Here is a 23490-nt window from a genome sequence, read left to right as displayed (position 1 = left end):
TTTTCTAATTCTAAATTTACTTGAGTTTAAAATCTCACACGGGCCACTTCAGGAAGCAATAGATTTTCTGAAAGGAAATTTATTGGCAATTGAAGCTGACCCATTAGAAACTCTTCACAACTTCGATCAACATTCAACAATTTTCAAAATACGACACCTTTATTTTTAATTTTTATTTTCTCCATTATATTATATTATGAATTAGTTTTAGTTGTTTGCTAAGATCCTATGCAACCTTGCCAAGCCTGACAAATCTCTGTTGCACAATCTTTAGGTCTATCTCGATCAAAATCTAATCACAACAATCATGTCCTAGGTCACACAATCTTCTTCCGTTTCCAGAACATCCTGAAAAGTGACCAATTTTTTTACCCTACAGGAGAAAAAAAATCTTTCGGCAAGTAGGGGTGATCTGAAGCTTTTACTTCGTTCGCATAGTTTTTTTGCTTGCTCTGACCTCATTAAGAAAAATTATTATATATATATTTTTTAAAGCGTACCTTATCTCTTATAAATAAAAGGAAAACTTTTATACATAGTGCATTATTGATTATCATTACGAAAATATACATCAAATAATAATAATAACGAATGTTTTAAGTACCTAGTTGGCTCCGAAAAATCCTTGAATTACCTTATAAACTGGGGGTTTAGAATAAGCGGGATGGGTGGACAAATTTTTAAAACTTTAAAAGCAAGGGAGGGGTAGGACAGGGTAGGAATAAAATTGTCCTGTCGAAAAAGAGACTAATACAGCAGAATTAGGGCAAAAGAACTTTCAAAAATATTTTCCCAAAAAATAATAAGCTGGGGGATGGAAAAAGAATGTCCTGGGGGGGAAATTTACGAAAAATTTGTTTGAAAAAAAGGGTTTGAATTATAGCTTTGCAAATTGCTACTACTACATGCTACTCCAGGAGAATGCTAGCGTGCCAATATGAACAATGAGAAGATTCTACTTATACAGAAATTTTTTACAGCCAATTAAAGGCACAGTCTGCTTATACTTATTATAATGGCTACCATAAGTTGGTCTAATGTCGACATCCCTCTTCTAATTTGACATCCCACTTTAGAGATAGGAATAATACGAAGGTCGGAATCACAGATGGACTACTCGACTGATTGCTAAGTAAAGAAAATTAGTTTCAATTAGTGATTCTGACCTTCATATCTCTATAAAAGGGTGACAACAAAATTAGTCACAACACATCATACATAGTCACGTAATGTCTCATTTTGACCAAACAAAGATACTCTCCAATAGCCAGCACGGATTCAGAAAACATAGATTTTGTGAAACCCAACTGATCCAAACAGTTCATGACATTGCTAAAGCAATTAATGACAAAGAACAAATTGATTCTATCTTGCTTGATTTTAGCAAGGCCTTTGAAACATTACGGTATAAACGGTGACATTCTAAACTGGATATCAGACTTTCTCCATGATAGAACTCAATGTGTCGTTGTTCGAGGAACTTCATCTAAACATTCAGCAGTCATTTCAGGTTTCCCCCAAGGTACCGTTCTCGGCCCCCTCCTGTTTCTCGCCTACATCAATGATATGCCATTAGAAACGAATTCAAAACTTGCTTTATTCGCTGACGATTCTTACCTGTACCGGAAGATAATGTCATCCAAAGACGCAGAACAACTGCAAAATGATTTAAATAAACTCGTTGTTTGGGAGCAAAAATGGTCAATGGAATTTCATCCAGAAAAGTGCAAGCTGTTGAGAATAACAAACAAACGTAAGATCATCAACGCTGATTATCAAATCCATGGACAAGAGATTGAGAAAGTTGATAAAGCGAAATACCTTGGTGTGACATTGCAAAAAGATCTGTTGTGGAATACACATGTGTATCAAATATCTGTGCAAAAGCAAACAATACCAGGTTCTTCCTACAGCGAAATCTTGTCAAGAGTAACCCAGAAATGCGGCTTAAATGCTTTAAAATCTTCGTAAGACCAACATTAGAGTATGCATCAACTGTTTGGAACCCAGCTGGAAATGAAACTTTAAAAGCTAAAATTGAAATGGTTCAGAGAAAGAGTTTGCGCTGGATCTACAGCTCGTGGCAACAGACTGTAAGCCCAACAATGTTAAGAAGAAAAGCTGACCTTGAAACTATAGACGAACGTGGATTCAGAGCTCGGGTAAAAATGCTACACGAAATATATCATTCAACAAAACAGGTTACCTACCTTGAGTTACCTTGAGCTTGTTTCGTAATATCTTTACGCATCCATCCTGTGAGGACCGATGTAAATTTTTATATTGATGATGCTGTTTGTTTCAGCTCGTCTCATCATAGTGTAGCCAGTCACGAGTGGCTCGTCGGGAACTGTAAAGAGATATTTATCCAGCTCAGTTTTGAATTTCAACTTCTTGCACCCAGTGAGATCCCTCAGACGTTTTGGCAGCGAGTTGAAAAGCCTTGGTCCTTGGACTTTAAAACTTGAGTATATGACTTTTTGCCAGGGCCCCCTTTTCACTAGTGGTATGTGACATTTTCTTCCTTGTCTGGGATTGGCATAGAACGTGATTGTCCCAGGATTTGGGACAAGCTTCTCAATAATACACCAAGTGTATATGATAATATATCTTTCACGCCTTCTCTGCAGTGAAAACAGTTTTAATGTTTGTAGTCTTTCCCAATAGTTTTGGTTGTGTAGGTTTTTAATCCTCCTTGTGAATGATTTTTGGAGATCTTCGATCTGCTGGATCAGATTAACTTCATTGGGTGACCATAGTTGAGAACAGTTGTCGATGTGTGGTATGACTAAAGACTTCCAAAGAGTGAGCATGACATCATGTTCTCTTGAGCTGAATGTTCTCAGAATCCAACCAATGAGTATCTGTACTTTTTCTACAATGGTTAGAATGTGTTGGTTGAATTTCGCATCGTCTGACATGGTAACACCAAGATCCCTTGTTGAAGATTTGGTTTGGATTATCTTTCCTTCACCTGTGAAATAACTGGTGGCTGGTCCGTTTCCATAATGGAGATGCTCGAACTTTTTTCCATTTAACATCATTTTGTTTATGGTCGACCATTGATAAACATTGTTAAGGTCGTTTTGTAGGTGAAACTGGTCAATGATGTTTTGGATTCCTTTCTTTACTCGTGTGTCATCAGCAAAACTTGCAAGTTCTGCTTTGGTTGTCCCTTCATCAATGTCTGATATCATGATGATGAAGAATAATGGCCCAAGAACCGATCCTTGAGGTACTCCTGATTGAATTTTTGCCTGGTACGACTTGTGACCGTCTACAAATACTACTTGGTTTCTGTCTTGAAGAAATGACTTAATCCATTTAAGTAGTTTGTCTGTTATTCCAATAGATTTCAGTTTTGATAGCAGTATCCTGTGGTCGACTTTATCAAATGCTTTTGAAAAATCGAGATATACAACATCTACATCCAATCCTTCTTCTAGTTTTGATAGGATACTGTCATAGTGGCTGAGTAATTGACTAAGGCATGATCGCCCTTCCCGGAAACCATGCTGTGTTGGGTTGAACAAGTCATTGTTGTTGATAAATTCGACTATCTTCTTTCGAACTATTTTTTCAAACACCTTGGTGAGATGGGACGTAAGTGATACTGGCCTGTAGTTAGATGGCTCTCCTTGATCTCCACCCTTTGATATTGGTGTGATATGATTTCTTTTGTGAATCTCCTCTGTTACTCCATGGTTCAGACAGTTCCTCCAGAATATTGCGAGTGGCTTAGCAAGTTCTTCTTTGCAATTTTTCAGCAAAATCGCAGGAAATCCATCAGGACCGGGAGCAGAGTTTGGTGACAATGTTGAGATTGCTTCAATGAAATCTTTTTCGTCAAAGTCTATGTCTTTTAGCACGTTTGGACATATTGTTGGATGAGTGACGTCATTTTCCGATGGTACACTGAAAACCGATGTGTATTGGTCTTGGAGTATATTAGCAATACGGTCAGCATCATATATCAAAGAATTATTTTTGTCACGCAGTGGTCCAACTTTGGATTTTGATTTACTATGCTTTTTTGCATATGCATAAAAAAATTTAGGATTGTTTTTTATTGATTCTGTTGCCTTCCTTTCCTGGCTTTTCTTCTCTGATTCGTAGGATAGCTTTAGTTTAGTTTCAATGTCTATTAATTTTTGTTTGGATTTTGCATTTTTCATTGGGTTTGGAAATTTTCTAAAAATGTTTTTTCTTTTTCTGAATAAAATCTTTCGCTCGCGTGGTATCTTCTGAAATTTTTTAGTGTTTGGTTTTCGTTTTGGCACACATTCCTTAATTATGTCTATGATCCAGTCTGTGATTGTTGACAATTGGTCAGCTGTCGGTTGATCATGAAGGTCTGTCCACAATTTATCCTTCATTTTTTCCTTGATTGATACCCAGTTTATTGTTTTTGAATGAAAATTGTACTCATCAAATACATTACGCACAACAAAGGGATCCTCCTTTTGGAAACTTGAGTGTAAATCAAAGTGAATTTTAACATTGATCATTGAGTGATGGGATATGTAATCTGGTGATGGGGCTGATTCATAGCTGTGTATTAGTAGAGGGTTATTTGTGAGCATTAAATCCAGTGTATTTCCTGCTTTGTGTGTGGCTCCTCTAATGTGTTGAATCAGATTATGGTCATTCATAAGAGTGAATATTTCACTAGTCATTCTTTGTTCCTCTGTAGATGCCCCAGGGTTTGAGCACTTGCTGTCCCAATTTGCGCGTGGCAGGTTAAAATCACCTGCTATGAAGATGTCTGGTGTTTTTCCTTCAGTTTTGTCTAGTTCTGATTTAATTAACTCTATAACTGGTTTGAATTGTTCATTTTTAGATGGATTCCCGTTTGATGAGTCGTCTGGCTGTCGGTATATTCCCCATATTTGGATATCCAATGTAGTCGAACTCAGACAGATGACTTCGATAACGCCATTTGAGTGTGTAACGGTCTGTTTGAAGTGTGATGAAATATCTTCTCTCATGTATATAGCGACACCACCACTACATCTTCCAAATCGTGACTTTGGTCTTTTTCTGTCGGACCGAAATATTTCATAGCCTTCTATGTGTAACTCAGCATCATTATGGTCTTTGAGCCAAGTTTCTGTTAAAATCATAAATAAAAAGTTATTCTCAATCAACTTGTCTTTGATATATGGTACTGTTGATTGAACTGTTTGTGGTTTAAGTCCTTGAACGTTTAAAATTGAAAATGAATTTAGCGAGACGGGTTGATCATTGACGGGTTTATTCCCCAGTTGGTGTTCTGAGGGGACATCATTCGTTGAGGATACTGGTATTGTAGTGGTATTTCCTTCCTCACTTGTTTGTCCATCAGTGTGGATATTTTCTGATCGATCTCCAGTATTAAGTCTTTTTTGAATTTTTGAAAAATAGCTAAAAAATCCATTTCTTTGTTTGTATTCTGGTTATTCCTTTGATGGGTTTCTTGAGATCCATACTCCCTGTTGTCATGCTGATAGTGTTGTTCCTTAAAATCATTTTGGTACTGATTTTCTTTGACATCCCATTTGTTTTGATATTCTCTCTCTCTGTGTGGGTAGGTTTCGGCATTTCTTTTTGTTCCTTTTACATGTGTTAGCTGACACATCTTATTGAAACATTCTCCTTTCCTCAGTGAATCAATGCACATTTTTGGGTGAAAAAAGAGACAGGTAAATAGAGAAATGATACCAATAAAGTCGAGATGTGCTAATACAAAGTTTAACCCTATCCAAAGCAGGATAAAGATATACGCAGACTCTTTTACACCAAATACGGTGGGGCTCTGGAACAAATTACCAACAAAATTGACAAACATAAAAGACCTGGATGTTTTTAAGAAAGAAATGGATAAAATATCAATTAGCGATTTTTAATCCTATTAAAATATTCAAAATTTTAAACATTATCTTATTTATTTTTACCCACAATTGTGACTATTAAACCTTTGTCAAGCTCTAACATAACAAATTCACAACTCACTTCATCTTTCTCAACTTCTCGAGTTTACTTTCCTTCGACTAACTATCAATCAGTTTAATCACACTAGGAAATCTAGCTTTCAGAAAAAACAACATCAGTCATCTACAGGATGTATTTGCACAACAAGGATGAGAGTTACCTGAATCAAGTTCGCAAGACAATTAATTAAAACTTGAAAGTTTGAAACAAAATAAAACGCAGCAGCAGCCAAAATCAACCAACCAAAATTTGTCATTCAATTCCCGAGACAGCGCTTTGATTTTTAAGGCCTGGTTTATACGCTAAAGTAAAAATAATTCCGCAATGTAAATGGGTCATTATTTGAGGTCCGGCAAAATTTCCAGGAAACAGCCTATCCGGTGGTGCGCGGATCTAGGTGGGTTCCGCCTCCCCCGTAGATCTTTTTCTTGGGAAGTTGATCTTCAAATTAGGTTTCAAGGTTGGCTTGGCTCAAATTTTTTCATCTATGGCTCAAATTTTAGGCAATTTCTCAAAGTTTTTGAAAATGTTAATTTCATTAAAAACCGCCAGGTTATTTTTTCATGAATCCCTTTAGAAGTTTTGCACCGCATTTTTTTCCTTGAGAGTCAAGTAAATGCTATAGCGCTTTCACAGCATTAATCTTTGATACGCATTTTGGCGGACGCTAGTGTGACTAACTGTCAATGCCAGATTACACCCTTTCCAATATACTGAGCCACGGAGGTAATGTTTTTAGATTAGAGGCTAATATTTTTATCTAGATTTTTATATGTACATAATAAATTGATTTTTACTATTTATTACTTATTATTTTATTATTTCTATATTTTATATGTTATAAATTTAGGCTACGTTCTTAATATTTTTCATTTTATTAATCATATTTTTTGTTACATTGGCGAGAATAACTTTGTATAAAGTTTTTGCTAATCAAATAATAGAAATAGAAATAGAAATAGTCGAGGGATGCCAATATTAGACCAACCACCGTGAGAGTGGGTAACTTGCATCAGTGGAGGCTAACATGCATAGCCCTAAAATGAATGACCTGGCTGGTCATTAAAATAAACTATATTCAGCTCCGTTTGCAGCTCTACTCTACCATTTTTGTTTTGATTTAACTTTGTATTTTAATGACCAGACGGGTCATTCATTTGAAGGCTATGCATGTTAGCCTCCACTGATGCAAGTTACCACCCACTCTCACGGTATATATCTTCTAGGTAAAAAACAGTAAAAAAAGACACAAGGGTAACTTTTTTATGAGTACCGTACCTCTAGATCAACAACATGGACATTAGATTGCTCACCTAGAAGATGGAAGACTATCGAAAGCACTTCTAAGCTATTCCAAGTAAGTACTGTATACTGTTGTTGTTTATCTGAAAGTAATACCAAAAAACACGAAGCCGAACGACCTTACTAACGCATCGGACATAGTGGATGTCCGGTGTCGGATGTGCAATTACAAGAATTATTGTGAGTTGATGGTTTTGGGGAAATCCAGGGAAATCAAAAGGAACGTTTGTTAATTAGACTGACAAGCAAAAGGTCCATAGACCTTTTTTCAAAGAGGCCATCCTGTTGAATAATTATGTAGTCCAGCAGAAAAACAATGATAAAACCATGCATAATTATTACAATATGCATGATAACAGTAATTATGCATAGCTCTATCATTGTTTTTATGGCTGGACTACATAATTATTCAACAGGACGTCCTCTTTGAAAAAAGGTCTATTAAAAGCTTCACACCTTTTTTTATAACTAAAAATAAAAAGCACTCACTTCTGAATCTTTCTTTGCATTAATTATTGATTTTAAGTATGATAGGTATATTATTCAAACACGCCTAATCGCAATCGTAAATTTGAAATTACATCGCAACTCTATAAATAAAATGCTTTAAAAATTTATAATTCGAACCCAATCAAGTTTGAACAAATGAAGACCATTCAACCCTAGATCTTATTAACATGATATTCAGATGCCAATAAGTTTACTTGTTTCTTCTTTGTCTGTCTGTTTTCACCAACACACAAAAAACAGAGGTTAGACAACAAGAGCACATGGGAACCACATGGTGAGAGAATTTCCCCAGCCAAGAAAAAGCGCGCCAAATATTTAGCAAAGGGCGGCAGCGATGAAGGCGGAATATTTACGCGCCTATAACCGTGGTCATTTAAAAAGTATCCGTGGTCACGAGTGCTGAAAGGCAAAATGGCAGAATTTTTACCTTCAGATTCCAAGATGTCCGATCTGGACTGCGTGTGCAGAAAAGTACGTCGTCTTACTTTTCTAAATTCACCTGCTTCATCGTCATTTTATGAAGACAACTTACTTTAGTTCTCAGGTTTTTAAACTTTTTTATTTGTGTTTCAATTCTGTTTAATTTATTTACCCTGGGAAACTTCCATTGTAGTTTTAAAAATTAAAAACAGGGGTCACGTCCAACATTATCTGGTTGGCAGACGATATCATACTCCAGGATGCAAGTGAAATTTTTCAAATCTGCGGACCTAGACGGGGGTTCGTTTATTATCAGTTAGGGTTAGGGTTGGAGCTCGAGAGTCACAATATAAAGCCGAAGGCCTTCTTAGGGGCATTCGTACCCTGTGACTTAATTAACTTAGGATCCCGTAGCTAGGGATCCTTGTATCCTTGTAGGGGCACCGGTAGGGTTGGGAGCTTTCTTAATTAGGGTCTGTAAATTACACGCTGTAAGTATTTGTGAATGACAGCGTTCTGTCGTGTCTCGTTGGTGGAAGCGGTTAAGCATTGGGTTAATAAACCAAGGTTGTTTGTATTTGGTGGTTCGAGCCGGGGTCGGAGACCTGTTTCACCGGTACGGGCAAATTTCAGAAAAATACTTAGAACAGTTGGAAACACTTGAGAAAGACAGAAAATCTGGATAGAAGATAGGAAAGTAGAAAATAGGGGGAAAATGAGAGACAGTGTAGACCTAACTCTTCATACAAAAATTACGGGAAAACGCATATTTTGGACTTTGTACCCTATGCTGCACTCAAGCACTTGGGCCAAAATCCCACAAAGGCGGGACAAAAATCAGTTTTTTGAAGTTTGCAAAAAAACGCCACATAGAAGATCTTTCAAATTCAGTATGTGAATTATAGAGCAGTAAAAAATACAACTTTTCTATTTTTCCTTTTTTTTGCAAAAGTTCTAGGAATGAAAATAAAGGGATAATCATAATTGAATACTATCCATTGATGATCCGCGGCACTATCGTAAAGCTAGAATCGCTTCGCGTACTCTTAGCTTGAGAAAATGATTGACAGATTGAAGTTTTTCATCCCCGCGGTGCGCGCCACGCGGGAGCTCAGGCGCTCTGCGAGAGTTCTCGGCTCAATCCTCGGACCTCGCTAAAATGGTAGACTGAGCTGTGATAGATCATTTCGATGGAAGTTGTTGGAATGTTTACAAGGCTCTTGATAGAATATTGTTTGTTTTATTGTCAATGATGACAGTGCCGTTATACATTTTGTTATATCTAACAAATTGATGTTTGTAAGTGCACTTTATAGTTTTGATTCCCATTGAAGAATAATATTCTGGTTTTCATGTTATTAGATGCTGTTTTAGAGCTTTAGAGCTACACTGAGAGACGATGCATCCTGGAGTATGATATCGTTTGCCAACCACATTATCTAAGGGTCTTATCTGTTTCATCTTCCTTTTAAGAGCTCTGAACCTAGAGTTCAACTTCTAGATGAATATCATTCTGCCACAGTCATGTGCTAAAGCACATTGTGAAGCACATTTTTATTCGATCGGCATCGAGAGTGATAAAATGACAGTGTGATCAAATAGTTGTTTATGGGAGAACGCGACGGTGTGTCTACTGAATATTACTCCAGCCATTACAGAAAGGATCGATAATCTTGTACCTAGGTGACAGCTATGTTGTAAGGCCCTAAATGACGTCACAAAACACATTAAATATGAGATTTCTCAAACTTCAATCAGTTAGAATTCAAGCTTATTACCCGCCCCCACCATCCAAAAAGCTTTTGATGTGTTCAACAACACTCTACTTGGTGGGTGCGACGCCGGGTGTCTGCGTTTATGAAAAATGTGTGTAACGCAAGATGGTAGCTGAGCTGTTATTCTCAAATTTTGCCAGGGGTTTGATTCCAGTATGAAAGAGGGATTTTGTGCAGTTTTAAGACAAAAAATCTTATTGTCTTTTGAAAAAGTAGTTGATGATACATCGTGGTTTTAATTTTGTGTTTAAAATTTCATTTTCATCTATGATTGAGTGGGAAAATTAGCACTACCTTCCGATAAAACCCCCGTCCAAAAAAGGATTTGACATTCGAATTGAGGAATCCCTACAGTGACTTTTTAACAAAAATAATTCTGACGTCAATTATTCAAAAATCATGTGATGTAAATTTTCGAATTTTGGAAGGCATGGCACTTTCTACGAAAAAGTTAGTAAAATTTGATTTTTTAAATAGTCAATGCGCAGGTAAGAAACGGTGGTCTCCCGCGAGAAGTGGATATAAAATGTTGTCCCGTAAGTTTGGATATGCCCATGATTGTTTTGAAATCAAAGTATTCATTATTTGGTCTTTTAAAGCGCGTCATTTCGTCCTTAAATTTGTAAATACAGCATTATTTTCTTTTCCTTTCTTATGCACTGATGATACATTTGACACTCTCAATTTGACGTTTTACTGCTTAATAAATTCCTGTTTTCGCTTAAATTGAAATCGGCTTCAAACTTCCAGAAGAAACTCTCATAATTGACAGTTTACTGTTTACAAGCTAATTTTATGGTGAAGACTTCAAGTCATATTCTCACATTCAATTTGAACCATAGAAAGGTATTTACGAGAAATCTTCCAGCTAATCGATATACTCCCGTGGTTGATGAAAACTAATTCGAATTCCCCGTAAAAATAAAGTTAGAGAGCATCAGCAATACCATCTTTATCATCCTAAGGGCTTTTGATGCGCAATCTAAACCGGCGTTTGTGACAACGGGAACCATCTAGATCATACTAATTAAGTTTTTTCCGGCTCAAAACTTTGTAGACTGGGGACTTTAAGATTTCCTATTAGGATAAAATTTTGTGCACCTTGGTTCTTTTGGTCCTTTTAATCCCTTTTTGCCTCTTTTAACATTTCTGAAGGTTTTTTGGATTAGTTTTCAGCCCTCGAATTTCAGGTCAGCATTATGCAGTGCAGACCTAAAAGCCAACCAAAGAATGTGTATGATTGGCAGTTCATTGCCGACCATAATCATCAATTCTTTTGGCAGCAGACCATAAGTGATAATTGAAAAAAAAACATTGCTGTAGTCTTTAAACAACTTTGCCAACCTATAATGAAGCTCAGATCGGCATTGCCGATCTAAAAACAAGTCTAGGTTGGCAGAATTTTCACGATTTGCTTCTACTTGAAATTCAAGGGCTGAGTTTTAGCCTCAAAACAATTGACACAAGTTAACTAATGATGAGGCAGTGCAGAGAGGTGGTTCTCTTGTAAATTAGACTTTAACTCTAATGTAGGTACTGAAAGAAAATGCAAGGTTTGAACACAAATATCCAGGCATTCAAAGACAGCCCATTATTTTCAACATTTTTACCCAAGTTTACCAAAGATCAGAGTCAAAATTATGGTCAAGATAAGAAGACAGAACATTATAATGCATCATCTTGTTTGCCACTCGATGCTTCATTTGAATTTGATCAATTTTTCAATACCCACGTGTTCACTTCTGGACTGACGGACAATGGTAAAACTTTGGCCATCTTTGAACAAGATGATAAAGGAAATTTAAACATGCATAAATATTGCTATCATAAAGGCCAGATTGAAAGTCTTCATTCCAGACACTTTAACACATGGTTGATTCGAGATTATGATTATCTTGTCAGTTATGATGGCTTATTTGTTGTAATGTTTAATTCTGAAGAACTTGCACATGAAAGAGACCATCGAAGGAGACGAAAACGTGGCTATGGCCTGGGAGAGAAAGTTTACATTTCTTTGCTAGTTTATGACCATGATTTTGAAAATGGTCGAAGTGCAATGGGGAAATTTTTCCCGAATTCCTTTGTACTTACCATGTCTGACAAGGATGATTCATTGTTTTGGAAATATAAACATGGATATGCTATTGGGGTTGATGGCACCATAATTGTCTCCTCATGGGGCGTGACTAGAGACACTTTAGATGAACAAGATACGGGTGGGACTGCTTTATATTTGAATTATTTCAAAGTTCAACAAACAAGCTCTAAAATTGCTGTCAAACATTGTGGTTTTACAGATTTGAGTGGTGCGTTGACTGGCAAACCGTTACCAACAGCTTTCAACGATCCTGAACATTACTAAAGTCTTCTTTTTGAGTCATAATATGGTTTACAACGTGATGACGCACTCAATGAGTACATTATCCGAACAAGCTTTCCAACATAATGTATGGGTTATTCATAGACGGTACGGTGAAATACTGATAACCATAGACAGGCCAACTTTCTCGCTACTCAATGTCAAAATATTCAAAGAGAACGACAAAGGCGAGTATGATCTAGTAAACAAATTCAAAACAAGTCGAATTATAAGACCAAATGATAATTTTATGGAAGAGCCTACAATGCATTGTCATGGTATAAACAATGGAGAGACTCGACTATTTGTAGAACCAACTCAATCATCACGCACGATCTTTGCTGTCAATCCGTTCACTTTAAACATTGATTTCATTTTGGGCATTCCTGCAAAGCTTGAGGAACCATTTGTGCGTAAAGTCCTTCAGAGTGGTGATGAAATTACAGTCCTTGTTACCAGTAATTCTGCTGAGTATCTGGTCTCTTATAACATTAACAAATGCACTGAACTGAAAAGTCTCAAGGAGCTTTCAGCTTTGGTGGTACTTAGAAACTTTTCAATGGATGACATATTGCAGTATAATATTCCAAAATTATTGAAAACCTATTTAGAGAATAATATTTTTTACCTCTGATTATGAAATGTTTTATTAACGTTTGTTTGTCTGTTTCATTCTACTGTTCTGTGTGTTTTAATGTTTATTTTTCATGTTGTTTTTTATTTTTCCATTATCTGTGCGTTGTATCTGTTCTTCTTTTTCAACTAGTGTGTACCGAATTAGACTTATCCTTTATTTTTTATTTAGATTGAACAGATAATGATGAATTGCTTCCCTTATTAAAAGTTTTCCAAATAATTTTTATGGATAAATACATAAGATTTTAAAATCTACTTTTGTATCGTTTCAGCTAAACTAGAGAAATAATTTTCTAAAAAAATGTTGCGTTTGGCTCAGAAATCATCTGTCCTTGGACAAGCAGCCAAAATGTTGGCACAACAAGAACGATTTATGTCCAAAGCTGTCGTCTTCAACATGGGTGGTGCTATGTTGCCGGCAATGTCACCAGTTTTGCAAAAGTTTGCACGTGACCACAAAATGTCCGAAGCTGAATTGACCAACAAATTATTCAAAGAAGGAGATAAAGGTACCAATTCTATTAGTTTGAGATAAACACTAAACTGCTTTCAATATCAATTCATTGATATTAAAATAACTTGAAACGACTTTCAACTTTTTATTTTGGGTAAAGAAAGTCTCGTTTTTTTCTCATATTGGGAACATTTTGTTCAGCGAAGAGTCGCCACAATAATAAACTCCCTTGATTTGACTCAATTTCGCCGATGCTAGTTACCTTTCTTTTTTGTCCTTCATAGAATGTAACCCCCCTGGCTCTTAGGGGGGGGGGCTAGAACCTAAAGTTCTGGCTGGGGGCTCTTTTTCCCTAAGATCAGGGGGGCTACTTACTCAGGGGGGGGGCTATTTATTTAGGTCTGTTGACTGGGGGCTATTTATTTAGGTCTGTTGACTGGGGGCTAACCTAACAACTTTTTCCAAGAACTAATGTAATTTCATTGCATTTCATTTCATCGGTACAAAAGGTCTCATTATTTGTAAAACGTTGATATTCATTGACTTCTTAAAATTTGTTTGAAGTTTAACTTATTAAAATTTGTTTTAATTCTTACAACTACAAGTGAAAATGCATCTTGATAGTCTGACTTATGATCATTGAAAAAGTTTTTTATACGTCCTAATCTAGTAAGGATAGCAAGGACTTGACATTCGCTTTTGATTGATTTTTTGATTATTCCTTTCTTCTCTTTCTTCTGTTTTTCTTTCTTTTTCAAAACGATGAGATGCTGCCTTGAATTTAACTAAAGTGCTCTAGCCAATGAGCTACATCCTATTAAGATGGCTGGAATCGAACCTGCTACCTCCTTAGCTAGTTCAAGACTTTTATCTCATTAACTTATTTTCTTGTTGTTCTTTATAAGTTCTGATAGGTTAGTTCTTTAACTTTTATTTTTCTAGTTTATTTTGCTAGCTTTTTAATAAGCTTTTTGATAGTTCTAGTTTTTAAATTCTGGAGAGTTCAGATTTTTAAGCATAAATTAATTTTTTTTTTGTATTTTGGTAGGGGGGCTGTCTATTTCGAATTTTGGTGGGGGCTAAATCTCAGGGGGGGCTGAACCTTCAGGGGGGCTTCAACCCCTCTGCACTCGATGTCCTTGTTCCGATACACTGTTATGTTATTCGAGTTATGTTTATTTCGCAAAGGTTGATCATTTCTCACATGACCTAAAATATGGAAACGTTCCCGAGGTTCCATTTCTCGATTTTAGTATGCCATATAAGTGGTAATTGGTAGTTCGCTTTGATGAACTTCACTTTTTAATTTCATCCATAGGACTAATGGAAAAAGTCGAACCCGCTTTATTATCGAGACACGGCAGCGAAGATGCCAACCTTGCATACGTTGTTTCCGCTATTCAAAGTATCCGTGGTGAAGGCTTAAAGACCGGTTTGGTTGCATCCGCACCTGGATTGAACACTGACCTATTCCCAGTCAGCAATGCTTTATTTGATGCAGTAAGTTTATATTATTTCTTTTGCGAACTCAGTTTCGGGTTAAAAAATGTAACAGATAGGACATCCACATTTTATAGAGTTCTGAGAGGGTGCTAAATTCGGTTAGGCTACGATAGCTTTCAGTACTTGCCTTGGATTTTATTTGGAATCTTTCCGAACTATGAGCTTTTTCTAGGGAAGGGCAGTGTAATGATAGCTTGGTTACAATCAATGAATGAATTCTATTTTTGATAGTTTTAATTTGAATGAAATTATAAAAATGCTATGTCATGTATTTTTTACACCACTGGTTAAAACATAAAACATTACTTTATTTTCCCACTTTTCCACCGTCAAGGTATCAGCCAACTTGAAAGGTGATTTGATGGACAAATTGAAAGTTGACTCCAGTGAAGTCATTTACTTAGATAACGTCGATGCTAACTTGAAAGCTGCTCAAGGAATGGGAATGACGACCGTCAAGGTAAACAGATTAACATACGCGCCTTTGTATAAGAACCGGTAGATTTTGGTTCAGGCTGGACTGTTCTTTTTTTTTGAAATTTTCAGGCACAAATGTTATTACGATGTTCTTAATACTCTTAGTTTCTTTACTTAAAACTTGAAATATAGTCAGGTAGAATTAGCCTGAGACCTGGACAAAATTGCCATCAAGCTGAAAATTGGCACAGATGTTCTTTAGGGTATACTGAGTTACCAAAAAAAAAGCCCCATCAATCCGGACAGGGGAAACCACTTTTTCGGACGGTTTAAAACCGGACATGTCCGGAAAATATGTCCGAAAAAAAAGTTGTTCAAATATACAAGTATTATATATCAAAAGAAAGATAATTTCAAGACAAACAAAAAATTTGCTTACAAGAAGTCATGAAAATAAACACAGAAAGAGTTATGAGTATCAGAAAAGACCCTACTGTCCAACTATTTTTGAATTATGTAGTAGTATTCCCTATTCTCAATGGCAGCGAATCTCCTTACAGCTTCAAGCCATGTGTTTTTAGACCAGCTTCTGAGTGCCGGGTAGCGCCAACCTAGAGGGGTAACTTTCTATACGATTTTCGTGCTCCTCAACATCCAGTTTATGGAATGAAGAGATAAATAGCATTTTAAGGGGGCTTTTGAATTAGGGGGTCCTAAAAGAGCTCGGGTAAGGAATTACTATTGAGAAGCCGTTTTATGTCAGTAACATCAGCTCATATCTTTTTATCTAAGTCATGGAAATGTCTTGAAACTTGGTAAATATACTCAAAAGAAGTAGTAAAACAAAAAACTTCGAAAAATGTTTTCCAGGGCCTCGCAAGGAGAAAAACGGGTAAAAAGTATCCATTTTTGCCTATTTTTAGCCTGTTTTCACCCTCATTAACAAATTAGACGCTTTAAAATATTCAAAAATTTAACAAAAACATAGAAAACGTTGGACTTAATCGAAATCGTTAAGAAAATTAAGGTTACGTTGTCATTACTGGCAATTTTCAACGTTTCAGAGGGTAAAAAATGCTATTTTTGCTATATTTCGCCTATTTTGCTTACCTAAGCTAGTTGGAGAGCTCAAGAATGCTCACAAACCTCATAGAAATGTGGATGATATTGAACTTCAAAACTTTTGCCTATTTTTCACCAATTTTGCTTACCTAGCTAGTTCAAAAACCTCATAGCGGCCAATGTAAAAATCATACAAAACTCAACCAGGATGTGGCATTGTTGCAAGCACTTTTTGACTTTTCAGGAGGTAATAATGCGCACATTACCTTTTTCACCTATATTGGCTACATAACTTAATTGAATAATGAAGAGCTCATAATATGTTTCAAATCCTGGACAGAAATGAGGAGGAAGGTTTGACCAATATAAAACTCGTACTACAATTTCACGACACGTTTATTTGCACTTTTTGGCATCTCAGGGGGGGGGGGGATTCGGGGCATTCTCCGACCTCCATGTCGTACCCTGAGTATCAGGACGACCAAGTATAGAAATTTTATCGCGGATGTGTCAATCTAATCACTATAGAGAGAATCAAAGATGAAGAGCAGATATTGCCGTATTAATGTATAGCAGATTGTATCAGTATACGTGCTTACTATTGACGAATTCCCCCAGAAACCTCCAAGTTTAATTGAAATGCGTTTCTTTCAAAAGAAATCCTCTACATCATTCCAAATGTATAACAGTAATTGAACTAAACTATTAATTATACTTTAATGGAATCGAAATAATGCACATATCTTTATGTTATCATTCTCTATCACTGACTCTTTTTTTAAAGCGTCGATGATATTTCTGAGATATGCTTTCCACGACGTGAGTAAAAGTATCAACTTTAAACTTAATCCAAGATCTTAGATTTTCGTCATGCTTACTTTTCACAGCGTTGAATGCGCGCTGAATAGAATTGATATTCGCTGTCACAGGTCGGAATATGATTTCGACATGTGATTTTCACGGTAGTCATGTTCTGATTGAGGTGATGTTTTGGTGTCAGTATTCCCTCTACCGGTAAGTAGGTACCTCCAACATTGAACATAATATCTGTGTTTTTTTTTCTCACGTTCGCTAATTTCGTTGTCTGGTCATTTATTTTCAACAATTCTTTCTTAATGATATAAAGATATAGGTCATTTTTTTTTAATGACCTGCACGAGTTCAACACAATGTTTGTTGAATTGAAAAAAATGTGGCATCATGGTAATTACTCTTACAAGAATATGATTTATTTATTTGTTACGATATGCACTTGTACAGGGTGTCCCTAATAAAAGTATCGAGTTTGAACATGCGATTGAGTAGAAAGTTTTAAGTGTGTATTCACAAAATTGTATTTTAAGCTCTCCCTCTTTTTTCTTTGTCAGTTATACCTTTTGTAATGAGCCTATGTGATGGAGAACGTTATTATATTTTAGCGATAACACACACAAACTTTTCTACTCAATCGCATGTTCAAACTCGATACTTTTATTAGGGACACCCTGTATTAATAGACCATGGCTGCATTCGAATGAGACCCGAAAGCTTGGCTATCAACCCAAAGGTGGAGGAAGGTGCCACTCTTTCTCCCTGGACTACTCCACTTACCCTTTATCTTTTTCTTAAATTCTGAGCATTAAGCAGTGAGATATCAAGTACAAATGACCCGACCAGGGATTGAACATACGACCTCGCGCATCGTAGCTAGGCGTAGCCATGTATTCCATCTTTACACTATGGTTCGCTTCAACGTTTTGTTTTCAGGGTTCGCAATTGACCGTATAGCAAGTTGATTTTTATCGGGCAGAAAAGTTGGGTCTAAATAAATTATTTCATGTCTAAGGAATTGTATCGTACGGGTTGTTCGACAATATATCCAAGCAGATTTCTGGGAAATTTCTTGTGACGGACTTATTTTGCTTTAATGCTTAGGTCATAAAGTGTTGTTTTACCTTGTTCCTCATTACTAAGTCTTAGCGATTGTGGCGTTCAAAGCTGTTTCGAATGACGAATGACAATGCGCTCTCGAACTAAGTTAAGTGAGCAAAATAGGAGAAATATAGGTAAAAATAGCATTTTTACCACCTGAATTGCTGAAACGTTAAAAAGTGCCAATAATGACAACGTAACCTTAACAATTTCGATTAAGTCCAACATTTTCTATGTTTTTGTCGAGTTTTTGAGTATTTTAAAGCGTGTAATTTGTTAAAGAGGGTCAAAACAGGCCAAAAATAGGCAAAAACGGCTTCTTTTTACCCGTTCTTCTCCTTGCGAGCCCCTGGAAAACATTTTTCGAAGCTTTTTATTTTACTACTTCTTTTGAGTATATTTACCAAGTTTCAAGACATTTCCATGGTGGCTAAGATAAAAAGATATGGACTGATGTTACTGACATAAAACGGCTTCTCAATAGTAATTCCTTACCCGAGCTCTTTTAGGACCCCCTAATTCAAAAGCCCCCTTAAAACGCTATTTACCTCTTCATTCCATAAACTGGATGTTGAGGAGCACGGAAATCGTATAGAAAGTTACTACCCCTCTAGGTTGGCGCTACCCGGCACTCAGGAGCTGGTCTAAAAACACATTGCTTGAAGCTGTAAGGAGATTCACTGCCATTGAGAATAGGGAATACTACTACATAATTCAAAAATAGTTGGACAGTAGGGTCTTTTCTGATACTCATAACTCTTTCCGTGTTTATTTTCATGACTTCTTGTAAGCAAATTTTTTGTTCGTCTTGAAATTATCTTTTTTTTCGGACATATTTTCCGGACATGTCCGGTTTTAAACTGTCCGAAAAAGTGGTTTCCCCTGTCCGGATTGATGGGGCTTTTTTTTTTGGTAACTCAGTATACCCTAAAGAACATCTGTGCCAATTTTCAGCTTGATGGCAATTTTGTCCGGGTTGTGGTGAAATTTCAACTAATTCTACCTGACTAATGGGTTTAAAATCTGTTAAATTCAGTATTTTTAAGTTATTTCTGAAATCTGAGGCTTAGGGTTGTTCTTGATTTACACTTAGGATTTGGCCAATTTTTTGCCTCGTGTTCTTATAAAAGAACATCTAAAGTTTCTTTTAAGGCTGTTTGATGACAAGTATGCCTGTTAGAACTGCACTACTTTAGGCGTACAAACTTTCGCGAGCAGAAACTTTTGCGAATTTTGGCCCTTTTCGCGAAAGTAGATGTCTTTAAAAATTGTAGGAAGGGCCATTCGCGAAAATTTATGCTCGCGAAAAATTCTTTACAAAATAGAAAATCTGTAAAACTTCAAACTTTGAATAAAATGTAACTTTTATGGCACTTAATCTCCTGGCACATGGTCGATAATTTGAAAGAAATGTCCTTTTTGAATTTAATGAGCAACTCTCCACCGTATGAAGAGAAATGAATATTCTACTATTCAGTCTAACATAATTTTGTTATAAGTTCTCGTCAAAGTGAGTTCTTGCCAAAATTAACTTTTTTATAATTTTCCAAATTAACCCCTCATTTTTTTCCAAAACACTCATTTTTTTAGGCAAAACGAAACTTATTTACCCTACCATTCGCCAAAATAAATTAAAAATTGCCAAAAACACCAAAATTAGTTCACTTAAGGTACTTGTTTTTTTTCGCATCTTGTTAGCGTTTAGATGGGGTCGCCTTTTTAAACCATGTATTTTCCTCAATTTGCAGGTTGAAGATGTCGAAGCTGCCCTGCACGAATTAGAAGCACATCTTCAAGTTCCATTAAGAGAATTCGTTCCAGGTTTCTCATGGATTTACTACGATGGCGCCAACAGTCCACACAAATCAACCAAAGAGAATCTTCTCTACTATTTCTTAGTCATCTACATTTTCATGGTCGCCGGTCACATGACCTGTAAACACGTTCTCAAAATCGACGGTACTTTCCAACATTAAAGAAATTATTTATAATTTTATAATTTTTTTTCGTTTAAAATTTAGACCAAAACCTTACCACCTGTACATCATAGAACTTTTGAATAAAAAGTTTTTGTGAAAGAAATTCCCCAAAAAAAATACAAATGTATGTACATATTTGATAAACATTTATTTGTCGAATTTTTTTTAATTTGGTTCGCCTTTTCAAGAGAAGACACGCTTTGGTACATTTTGGTCAACTGAAAAAATCCGATCCAAAAAATGAAGATAACAGTTTTCAGCTGAATTTTCTGGTTTTTCTTTAATTTCTAAAATTAATCTATTTACAATTAAGAAAAATGTGGTGCAAAAATTAACCTTTCGATCGTTTTTTAATGAAATACTGAAGTACTCAACGTCTTGATTTCTATAAAACAAAATAATTATCAAGGTTATATCAATTCAAAACTCAAAATTTTAATTTTGAACGAATTCATTGACAAATTTCTTAAATTCTTGCTCCAGAGAGGAATGCACTTGTAGACATATTCTTAGATTAAAAACTTTCACCATAGAAAGTAAAACATTAAACCAGACAGACATCTTCCATATATTAAAGCAGATACATTATCAAGGAAGATATACATCGTGTTTTCTATTGCTACAAAAATCAAGGTAAGTGACTTACTTTTAAACAATTTGCTTAATTCTGATCTCAACTTGTTGGTCACTCGTCCACTTTGCATCAATTTTTCCCATTTCTTTGGAAGTTTGGTTTTTGGTGGCGCAGTCCTTCTTCCTACAAAAAGAGAAGAGAAATAGAAGGAAAAAATTAACGAAATCATCAGATTGAGTTTCAGAAATTGAATAAGCGTAAGGAGAAGATCTTCTAACTGCTTGCAAAGAATTGTGGGATTTTGTTTTAGTTACAAAATAGAGTTGTGTGATGTGGTAATGATAGTCTCTTATAGATTTACGAACAACACGTTGAGGAAATCCTTCGCCATTTCGTTTTTACATAGTTGCGAAATCTACGAATCTAATTAAAGCAATGTCAGGAATGAGAGAAGACTATATTTGAAGCACGCACTTTAAGCATCCGTGATTACCTTCGCATACCTAGCATTTGTTGGTAGAATCAAACTATTCATGTTATTACGAAAGGTTAGATTCAGCCAAAAAGCAAAAGTTTTAAGTCTGTCGACTTCAACTTTGTCGGAGAGTTTTTTTAAAAGAAATTATGATAGCTATATCGTAGCCATTGAAGTAAAAGGGCTTATTATATTTATACTTACGGCAGACACCAGTAGGTTTGTTGACTGGTAACAAATGCTCTTGGCCAGGATTACTCACGCATGTCAATTTTCCACCACAAATTCCCAAATGGTCGTGTATTCCGCCACACGGTTCACCCGCTGCTTTATAACATGCGGAACAACAATTTCCAGTAACCTCAGTCAGGTATGAGCCACGTCCTGTGTAGAAGTAAAAGAAAGTGCAGGGTAGGAATTTGTCGTTAACATGTAGAAATCGCACACTTCAAAGGAGTTTGCCCTACTTTAGTCCGTCCAGTTTTATTTAGATAATCGTTAACGACTACTAAGTATAAACCTTATCTATAATGATAAACTGCTCGTAAAAAACATTATCCAGATGAAATTACACGGACTATTACAATGCGACATTTCAAAACAAAAAAAACTTGACCTATTGTAAGCAGAAACTTTAGCTTCGCTATTTTAAATCAAGTATTTTTGTACAAAAATGACTAAATCGACATAAAATGAAAAAGAAATGTGCTTTACCTTGGCAGTCAAGTGGTGCATTGTAGCAATCATATTCTTGACATGTTCCTAATATCGATAATCCGTTGACCTGTTCGATAGCTAGAAGAACTAATGTCAATACCAATATTTTAATCATTATTGTGTATAGTTTGTGTTGCTCTTGTCGATGTTGTTTTGTTCGGTCGGTATGCTTTCTTCGTTAGGATGATTCTTGTAAGGTTCAGATTTATCTCTAAGGTTTAGTTAATATGTGTTAATCAAAGTTAAGGAATTGAATATGATTGTAATGGTCATTTCTGCACTGCTATTTATACCATTATTGCAAACTGTTACGAGTTCCGGGTATGACCTTCGACACATTATCATTTCATAAGTCGATTCTTCTTTTTTTCGTCCGGAAATGTGTTTCATACCGAAACATTTTTAACAGACAAAAAGTAATTAGCTTGATTACATTTAATTGCATTTTTTGGCTACATAATTGGTAAATTATATGCTGACAATTCATTTCATTTCTTTACAGTATTTCTTCTTTTAATTAACTTTTGAGTGCCAAATAAGCTATTATGAAAGTCATATAATTACTCTTGTGCGTTCTTGCGGACCGCGGACCGGGAAATATAATTAATTACAACTTGGTTGAATAAACTGTCTCTCCAGCACGAGGAAGTATCCCTTATTTGGGGTTTAATTTTTTCACTTGTTTTCGTGAAATTTTTCTCGGTTGTTTACTTCCATAACGTATTTCATAACACTATTTGAAATCCTTTCAAAGTCCTGTTGTTCGACTTTTTCATTTACAACCTTTGTAACCCGTACATTTTGTGAAGTTTCTTTGTAACGTATTCTGTTCTACCAAGTACCATGGAAAAAGATTTTAACCAAAATGACTTCAAATGAAAAAGATAAAACACCTTTGAGATATGCCTACATACTTTTGTGTCTTTTAGTTCAAGAATCTCAAAGATGAGCTAACGAAATTTTCATAACTTAATTTTTTGTTAAACGAAGTCTCAGAGGTGATTAAGATTCAGTGTGGTTGTCGGATAAAGATAAAATTTCAGGGTCGATGACTTTTCCTCCATATCGGATAAGGAGCTGATTTCAAAGCCCCGAACGGGCTGGATTTGAAAATTTTGGATGACAAATGAAGCCACTTATTTTCCATTTTAAACGTGTACCCAAGTAGTTTTCTCACAAACGCCGGTTGAAGATAAAGTTTATCACCAGATTTCGAAAAATACGCTAAAAACACTACTGCACTGTCGGGTACCAAATAGCCGAGGGGGTTGGAATAAAAGTGTCCTGACTGGAAAATCTTTGAAAAGGAGGCTTATACAGCAGAATTAGGGCAAAAAACCTTCAAAAACATTTTCCCAAAAATTAATAAGCGGGTGGTTGGAATAAAAATGTCCTGGATGGAAAATTTTCGAGGAAAAATTAATTA

General features: G+C 35.8%; 2 protein-coding genes and 1 long non-coding RNA gene across 4 annotated transcripts; 2 read left to right on the top strand and 1 right to left on the bottom strand.

The window, feature by feature from the left end:
- The first annotated feature begins 8206 nt into the window (after window positions 1-8206).
- On the top strand, window positions 8207-13067 carry LOC136801843 (uncharacterized). Of its 2 annotated transcripts, none has more exons than XR_010845921.1 (2): window positions 8207-8253; window positions 11511-13067. It is a non-coding gene; the product is annotated as an uncharacterized lncRNA (long non-coding RNA). The 2 variants fall into 2 exon arrangements; XR_010845920.1 differs by having other exon boundaries at window positions 8246-8326.
- Window positions 13068-13242: 175 nt separating this feature from the next.
- LOC136801841 (acyl-CoA dehydrogenase family member 10-like) lies at window positions 13243-20442 on the top strand. The gene is made up of 4 exons (XM_067058506.1): window positions 13243-13481; window positions 14745-14926; window positions 15264-15389; window positions 20068-20442. Exons 1-4 carry the CDS (start codon window positions 13274-13276, stop codon window positions 20293-20295), a joined length of 744 nt encoding a protein of 247 aa, XP_066914607.1. The 5' UTR covers window positions 13243-13273; the 3' UTR covers window positions 20296-20442.
- A 109-nt stretch (window positions 20443-20551) lies between these two features.
- Window positions 20552-22396, bottom strand: LOC136801842 (uncharacterized). The gene is made up of 4 exons (XM_067058507.1): window positions 22062-22396; window positions 21552-21731; window positions 20945-21055; window positions 20552-20683 (listed from the first exon to the last, which is right to left on the bottom strand). The coding sequence occupies exons 1-4, from the start codon at window positions 22177-22179 to the stop codon at window positions 20649-20651; spliced, it is 444 nt and encodes a 147-aa protein (XP_066914608.1). The 5' UTR covers window positions 22180-22396; the 3' UTR covers window positions 20552-20648.
- Between the last annotated feature and the right edge of the window lie 1094 nt (window positions 22397-23490).

Source organism: Clytia hemisphaerica, unplaced genomic scaffold (assembly GCF_902728285.1).
Source record: "Clytia hemisphaerica strain Z4C2 unplaced genomic scaffold, Clytia hemisphaerica genome assembly, whole genome shotgun sequence".
Lineage (NCBI taxonomy): Eukaryota > Metazoa > Cnidaria > Hydrozoa > Leptothecata > Clytiidae > Clytia > Clytia hemisphaerica.
Note: the sequence above shows the minus strand (reverse complement) of the source record. Positions and strands in the feature narration are given on the sequence as shown.

Coding starts and splice junctions, on each gene's coding strand:
- LOC136801841 (XM_067058506.1), top strand. CDS start 13,274: ATGTTGCGTTTGGCTCAGAAATCATCTGTCCTTGGACAAGCAGCCAAA. Junction 14,927..15,263: donor GCAATGCTTTATTTGATGCA/GTAAGTTTATAT, acceptor TCCACCGTCAAG/GTATCAGCCAACTTGAAAGG. Junction 15,390..20,067: donor TGGGAATGACGACCGTCAAG/GTAAACAGATTA, acceptor CTCAATTTGCAG/GTTGAAGATGTCGAAGCTGC.
- LOC136801842 (XM_067058507.1), bottom strand. CDS start 22,179: ATGATTAAAATATTGGTATTGACATTAGTTCTTCTAGCTATCGAACAG. Junction 21,732..22,061: donor TGCACCACTTGACTGCCAAG/GTAAAGCACATT, acceptor ACTTCTACACAG/GACGTGGCTCATACCTGACT. Junction 21,056..21,551: donor CAAACCTACTGGTGTCTGCC/GTAAGTATAAAT, acceptor CTCTTTTTGTAG/GAAGAAGGACTGCGCCACCA.